At 35.4% G+C, this 7,414-nt stretch overlaps 1 protein-coding gene across 1 annotated transcript; it reads right to left on the bottom strand.

The window, feature by feature from the left end:
- Positions 1-2,576: 2,576 nt before the first annotated feature.
- Positions 2,577-6,595, bottom strand: LOC118888365 (hypoxanthine-guanine phosphoribosyltransferase-like). The gene is made up of 2 exons (XM_036839325.1): positions 6,580-6,595; positions 2,577-3,112 (listed from the first exon to the last, which is right to left on the bottom strand). Exons 1-2 carry the CDS (start codon positions 6,593-6,595, stop codon positions 2,577-2,579), a joined length of 552 nt encoding a protein of 183 aa, XP_036695220.1.
- Positions 6,596-7,414: the final 819 nt, after the last annotated feature.

The following is a 7,414-nucleotide window of genomic DNA, read 5'->3' as shown; positions in this document are numbered from 1 at the left end:
ACATAATGGAGGCATGTTTTAAGTGGTGAAATCCTGATGCTCGTATGGGGAGGCAAACCAGGATTCCTGAGTTCCCTGAGTGAGAGGTGGGCAAAAAGTGGGAGGCAATATGTGTAGTGGTCAAGAGTTGGACACTGAAGTCATGAATATGTGACCTGAGTTAAAATTCCAGCACTGGCATTTGTTGATACTTATTTTTTCTGGACCTCCATTTCCTCATTTGTAATATGGGGATGATAGTAAGAATTCCTGCTTCAGGGGGCTGTTTTGAGGATAAAATGTGATAACATATTCAAACTTTTTGAATATGGTAATAACTCTACATATAGTAGTTATAATTATTAGTATTCTTGGGATTAACATACCTGGAAAGAAAGATTGGACTAGAAAGAGTGGCAGTTTCTTCAACTCTAAACAGGGGCAAAGACTCATTTCTAGAGAGGCAGTTCTGCATGGATCCTGAGTGTCAGTCCTATGTAGAGCTCATTCTTGAAAAGGAAAGTAGAAAGATGGTCATGGGAGGGCCCTTTACCTAGCAAAAGTTGTCACTTTCACTTTCTTGAGTTATCTTGACAACAACTTGTGAAGTAAGCAACCTGAGTGTCTTAAGCTGGTTCGCCACAAGCAGACACTAAGATAGTTTCATGTGCACATGGTTTATTAAGTAATTACTCCTGGAAGAACTGGAGTGGGGCAAGTAGGATACAGAATGAGAAGAAGCAAAGAAAGGTGCAATTTTGGGCTAAGTCCCAACTTTAGTTTTATCCTTCAGGGAGGCTCTGACATGTAAGTTATACATCAGAGCTGAGCTTTTATATTTCTGCATCAGCCATTGGTTAACGGCTGCCCTGGAGAGATTTAAATTTCACAGGATTTTCTGATTTGTCTGCACTTTTAGGAAAAGTGGCTCCAGTCTCCCAGGGACAGTCTTCTTAAAAACATTCGCAAGTGCTGGCCTTTAAAAGCAAAATACATAGATGCTGGGAAGATGGGCACACAAAAATTGTAAAAGGTATTTGAGGGGATCTGGGCAAAGCACAGACACATTGACAAGGTTTGCTACCCAGGAGGTATTAACCCTATTTTATAGGTGAGGAAACAGGCTTAGAGAACAACCTACCAAAATCACCCAGTTGGCAAATTATAGTACCAGGACTACTACTATAATTTTTATTAGATAGTTACCAAGATGTTGATGGTGAATATCTCAGGTTTGTTGAATAAATTCAGATGACTCTAATTCCTTCTTTATGTGTTTATGTTGCTAAACTTTAAAAAATGAACATTTATTTTTATATGATCATAAAGAACTATTTTCATGGGAGACACAGAAAAAGAATAAGTCAATACACCTAAGAAAGGTCCTTTCGGCTCTGACATTCTATTAAATCCATTGTAAAAAGTTGATTAACTTTCAAGACTATTGGCACTTTTATAAGGGACCCCTGAATAAGAAAAATAGAAAACAAGTAGAAAACAATTAATAAGATGGCATTAGTGAGTCCTTACCTATCAATAATTACTCTAAATATAAATGGGCTAAATTCTTCACTCAAAAGACATAGAGTAGCTGAATGGATAAAAAAAAAAAAACAAGAACCAACAATATGCTCCCTATAGAAGACTCACTTCAGTTATAAGGACACATATAGACTCAAAGCGAAGGGATTGGAGAAAGATATTCCATGCAAATGGAAACCAAAGGAGAACAGGGATGGCTATATTTATATCAGACAAAATAGACTTTAAGAAAAAAACTATAGCAAGAGACAAAGAAGGTCACTCTATAATTACAAAGGGGTCAATTCATCAAGAGGACCTAACAGTCATAAATAGATATGCACTCAACCTCAGAGCACCTAAATATTGGGTTGGCCAAAAAGTTCTTTTGGGTTTTTCTGTAACCTTTTTTTTTTTTCTTTTAAAGAGACAGCCTTTATTTTTAAGGGTTTTTTACATTGAAGAATTCAAAAAGTGGTAGGTTTTTGGAACTTATTGACCTGTATTTAAAAGGAACTGTTAACAAAGATTCACCAGAAATAATCTGAACAAGCGGGAACATACAGTTAATACTACTGAAGCCTACTAAAATAATTCCAGGACATACGGTTTATACTACATAATGACCTCTAAATGCTGTCACTGTTATGAAACTGCTTCTTTTCTAAACACACAGTGGTATAATTAACAGTATTCAATCACTTCTGTTCTTTCCTGACTATATAAAAATTAAAATCCCAGTTAAAAAACTAACATATTCATCTCTTTAAATGTTTCTTACAGATACAATTTCAATATTTTCATTCAATAGTGGTGTGGTTTAAGAGATTTTTCATTCACAAGTCAAACAGCAATCCACCCAAAGGGAACTGATAGTCTATAGACTCACAGTTGCAAATAAAGAGTTCAGGAATGCAGCAACTGACCTTTCTAAAATACAAAACAGATACAATTCTTAGAAGATACACGCAATAAGCTCTACTAAGCAGCTGGCCACAGAACTAGAACATTTGATAATTTTACTGGTGACTTCAATGGGACTCCAGATGTTTCCAAACTCAACTTGAACTCTCATCTTAGGCTTTGTATTTTGCCTTTCTAGTTTCACTAATGACACAAGCATGATTCAAATCCCTGAAGTATTCATTATAGTCAAGGGCATATCCTATAACAAACTTGTCTGGAATTTCAAATCCAACAAAGTCTGGTCTATAACCAACACTTCGAGGGGTCCTTTTCAACAGCAAGCTTGCAACCTTGACCATCTTTGGATTATGCTGCTTGACCAAGGAAAGCAAGGTTTGCATTGTTCTGTCAGTGTCAATTGTATCTTCAACAATCAAGAAGTTCTTTCCAGTTAAAGTTGAGAGATTATCTCCACCAATTACTTTTATGTCACCTGTTGACTGGTTATTACAGTAGATTTTCAGTCTGATAAAATCTACAGTCATAGGAATAGATTTATCACTATTTCTGTTTGGTGCTTTGATGTAATCCAGCAGGTCAGCAAAGAATTTATAGCCCCACTTGAGCACACAGAGGCCCATGATGTGATGGCCTCCCATCTCCTTCATCACATCTTGAGCCAGCAATTCGGTCCACAGTGCTGGGGCTGTGGGTCACCATAACGGAGCTGGCTGGCGTGTGGGCTGAGGGCAGTCTGGGATGAGCTTTTTCCATAACATCTTATGGAAAAACCCAAACGAAATTTTTGGCTAATCCAATATATTAAGCAAACACTAACTGATCTGAATGGAGAAATAGACAACAGTACAATAATAGTAGGGGACTTCAATAACCCCACTTTCAATAATAGATAGATCATCCAGACATAAAAGAAGGAAATGCTGGACTTGAAATATACTTTAGAGCAAATGGGCCTAACAGACGTATATAGAACATTCCATTCAACAGCAGCAGAATATATATTCTTCTCAAGTTCCACATGGAATATTCTCCAGGAAAGATCACATCACAAAACAATTCTTAGCCAATTTAAGAAGGCTGAAGTCATACCAAGTAACTTTTCTGACCACAAAGGTATGAAACTAGGAATCAATAACAGAAGGAAAACTGGAAAATTCACACAAACGTGGAAATTAAACAACACACTTCTGAACAACCAATGGGTCAAGGAGGAAATCAAAAGGAACATTTAAAAATATCTTGAAAACAAACAAAAATGGAAACATTACATACCAAAACTTATAGGATGCTGCAAAAGCACTTATAAGAGGGAAGCTTTAGCAATAGGTACTTACATTAAGAAAAAAGAAAGATCTCAAATAAATAACCTAACTTTACACCTCAAAGAACTAGAAAAAGAAGAATTAACTAAGCCCAAATTTAGTAGAAGAAAGGAAATAAAGATCAGAGCAGAAATAAATGAAATAGAGACCAAAAGAAAAAAAATAGAAAAGATCAATGAAACTAAGAGCTGTTTTTTTATTTGAAGACAACAAAAACTGACTAAATTTAAAGAGAGAAGACTCAAACAAATAAAATCAGAAATGAAAAGGAAATATTACAACTGATATCACAGAAATTAGAAAAACCATTAGAGATTACTATGTGCCCATCAACAGATGAATATATAAAGAAGATGCAGTATATATATACAATGGAATATTACTCAGCCATAAAAAAGAATGAAATTCTGCCATTTGCAGCAATGCGGATGAACCTAGAGAATATCATGCTTAGTGAAATAAGTCAGACAGATACTGTATAATAACACTTATATGTGGAACCTAAAAAATAATGTATATGCAAAACAGAAACAGAGTCACAGATATAGAGAACAAACTAGTGGTTACCAAAGGGGAGAGGAACAAACTAGGGGTAAGGGATTAACAGATACAAACTACTATGAATAAAATAGATAAGCAACAAGGATACATTGTAGAACACGGGGAATTTTTAGCTATTAACTTGTAACAATTTATAATATAATATAATCTGCAAAAATACTGAATCATTTTGCATGAGATTGTTCAATTTAAAGAAACTGAAGAGGACACAAATAAAAGGAAATATATCTAATGTTCATGTATTAGAAGAACTGATATTGTTAAAATGTCCATACTACTGAAAGCCATCTATAGATTCAATGCAATTCCTATCAAAATTCCAATGGCATTTTCCACTGAAATAGAGAAAAAATACTAAAATTTGTATGGAACTACAAAAGACCCTGAAGAACCAAAGTAATTCTGAAAAGAGCAAAGCGAGAGGCATCACGCTTCTTGATTTCAAACTATGTTATTACAAATGTATGGTAATCAAAACAGTGTGGTACTGGCATAAAAATAGACACAAAGACCAATGGAACAGAATCAAGAACCCAGAAATAACCCCTTGCTTATACAGCCAACTAATATTGACAAGGGAGTCAATAATACTCAATGGCGAAAGGATAATCTCTTCAATAACTGGTATAGGGAAAACTGGATAATCACATGCAGAAGAATAAAATGGACCCTATCTCACACCACTCACAAAACGTTAACTTGAAATGGATTTAAAGAATTAAACATAAGATCTAAAGCTATAAAACTTCTAGAAGAAAACATAGAGGAAAAGCCCCTTGACAGTGGTTCTGGCAATGATTTTGGGGGCTATGACACTGAAAGCACAAGCAACAAAAGCCAAAGTAAACAAGTGGGACTACATCAAACTAAAAATCTTCTGCACAGCAAAAGAAATAATTAAAAAAATGAAAAGGCAGCCTATGGAATGTAAGAAAATATTTGCAAATCATATATCTGATAAGGAGTTAATATCCAAAACATAGAAGGAACTCGTAATACTCAATAGCAAAAACAAACACACAAAAAATCTGATTAAAAAATAAGCAGAGGAACTGAGTAGACACATTTCCAAAGAAGATACACAAATGGCCAACAGGTACGTGAAAGGATGTTCAATATCACTAGTCATCAGGGAAATGCAAATCAAAACCACAATGAGATGTTACCTCACACCTGTTAGAATGGCTATTATAAAAAAGACAAGAGATAAATTTTGGCAAGGATGTGGAGAAAGGGAAACCCTGGTGCACTATTGGTGGAAATGTAAATTGGTGCAGCCACTATGGAGAACAGTGTGAAGATTCCTCAAAAAATTAAAAATAGAACTACCATATGATCCAGTAATCTCACTTCTGGGTACATATCCGAAAGAAATGAAATCAAGTCTTCAAAGAGATACTGCACTCCCATGTTCGTTGCCATGTTATTCACAATAACCAAGATACAGAAACCACCTTAGCGTCAGTCTACAGATAAATGGATAAAGAAAATGAGGCATATATACACAAGGGAATATTATTGAGCCACGAGAAAGAAGGAAATCCTGCCATTTGCAACAATATGGATGGACCTTGATGGCATTAAGTGAAATAAGTCAGACAGAGAAAGACAAATACTGTATGATATCATTTATATGTAGCATCTATAAAACTCAAACTCACAGAAACAAAGTAGAATGGTGGTTGTAAGTGGCTGGCGGGGTGGGAATGGGGAGATGTTGGTCAAAGTGTACAAACTTCCACTTATAACATGAATAAGTCCTGGGGATCTAAAGTATAGCATGGTGACTATAGTTAACAATACTGTATTATATGATTGAAAGTTGCTAAGAGAGTAGATCTTAAATGTTCTCATCACAAAAAAGAAATGGTAATTACATGAGGTAATGGAGGTGATAACTAACCCTACTGAGGTAAACATTTTACAATGTATAAGTGTATCAAATCATCACATGTACACGTTAAACTTAAACACTGTTTTATGTCAATTATATCTCAATAAAGCTGGAAAAAATAAGGAACTTTTGAAAAAGAATAGTCTTTAACCCCAAAGAAATAAGATACTAATGATGAAATGCCAGGAACTGGGGCCCTAATTTTGGTCAGAATTCTTAACTCTTACCGTTAAAGTCATATCACAGTTCACCCTTTGGATCTTAGGAAAAAACAGTGATGTGGTGCTTTTTATTTTTATTTTTGATTTAGGTTTATTTTTAAATGGTAAGGGTAAAAGCTATCTAGTATACTCTTCCATTTACATCCTAGCTCACCAACCCTGGAATCCATCGCCCAATTTCCTTTTGCTCCTATTCTGGCCTCCTGCTCAGCGCTCCCTCTCCACCTTCTTATGTGTGGAGGGACTAAAGTGAAGACAGACTGGCCAGGCTAATTTTTCCAGGGGTGAGCCCAACTTTGGATTTTTACTTTAAAGTAGAATATGAAAATTTCCTTTAAGACAGTTTCCTGTTTTGGATCACAGTCAATTAGTAACATTTTGCCAGTAATAACTGAAGGAATGAAGTCTAGGTGGAAAAAGAGAGAGGAAAAGAGAGAAATTCTTCATTTACCATTTTAAACTTCAGCAAACAGTGAATTATTTATATTTATTTCCTTGATACTCACCCATTCAGCAAACATTTATTTTGTGCCTACTGTGTGCCAGGCACTGAATTTTATGATTTCATATATCTAGATCTTTTCTTTCTCACAACAACTCTATGAATTAGAATTGTCACCTTACTTTATAAGTTAGGAAACTGAGGCACAGGGAGCTGAAGTGACCTGTCTCAGGTCACATTGCTGGTAAGATTTTAAATAGATTCTTTGGTCACCAGAGCTACAGCTTTTTCCACCAGCCTTGCAGCTGACTCTTCACTTGGAGTTGTTGTGGAGACTGTGCTGTGAGCTGTCAAAATATTAGCAAAGGTATGCTCTCTTGTCCATCAGATGACAGCATTTCGTTGGTCTAATTTTACCAGCCTATTTATTTAGTGACATAGGATAAGTCGGTTCAATATAGACAAAATGTGGTGTTTTGGGATTCTTACCCAATCAGGTTTAAATGTACTTTTGAAAATGTCTCCTTCAAAAGCCAGAGTTTTACTT

The sequence above is a fragment of the Balaenoptera musculus genome, chromosome X, assembly GCF_009873245.2.
Source record: "Balaenoptera musculus isolate JJ_BM4_2016_0621 chromosome X, mBalMus1.pri.v3, whole genome shotgun sequence".
Taxonomy (NCBI): domain Eukaryota; kingdom Metazoa; phylum Chordata; class Mammalia; order Artiodactyla; family Balaenopteridae; genus Balaenoptera; species Balaenoptera musculus.
The sequence above is the reverse complement of the archived record's forward strand: the minus strand, read 5'-3'. Positions and strand labels throughout refer to the sequence as shown.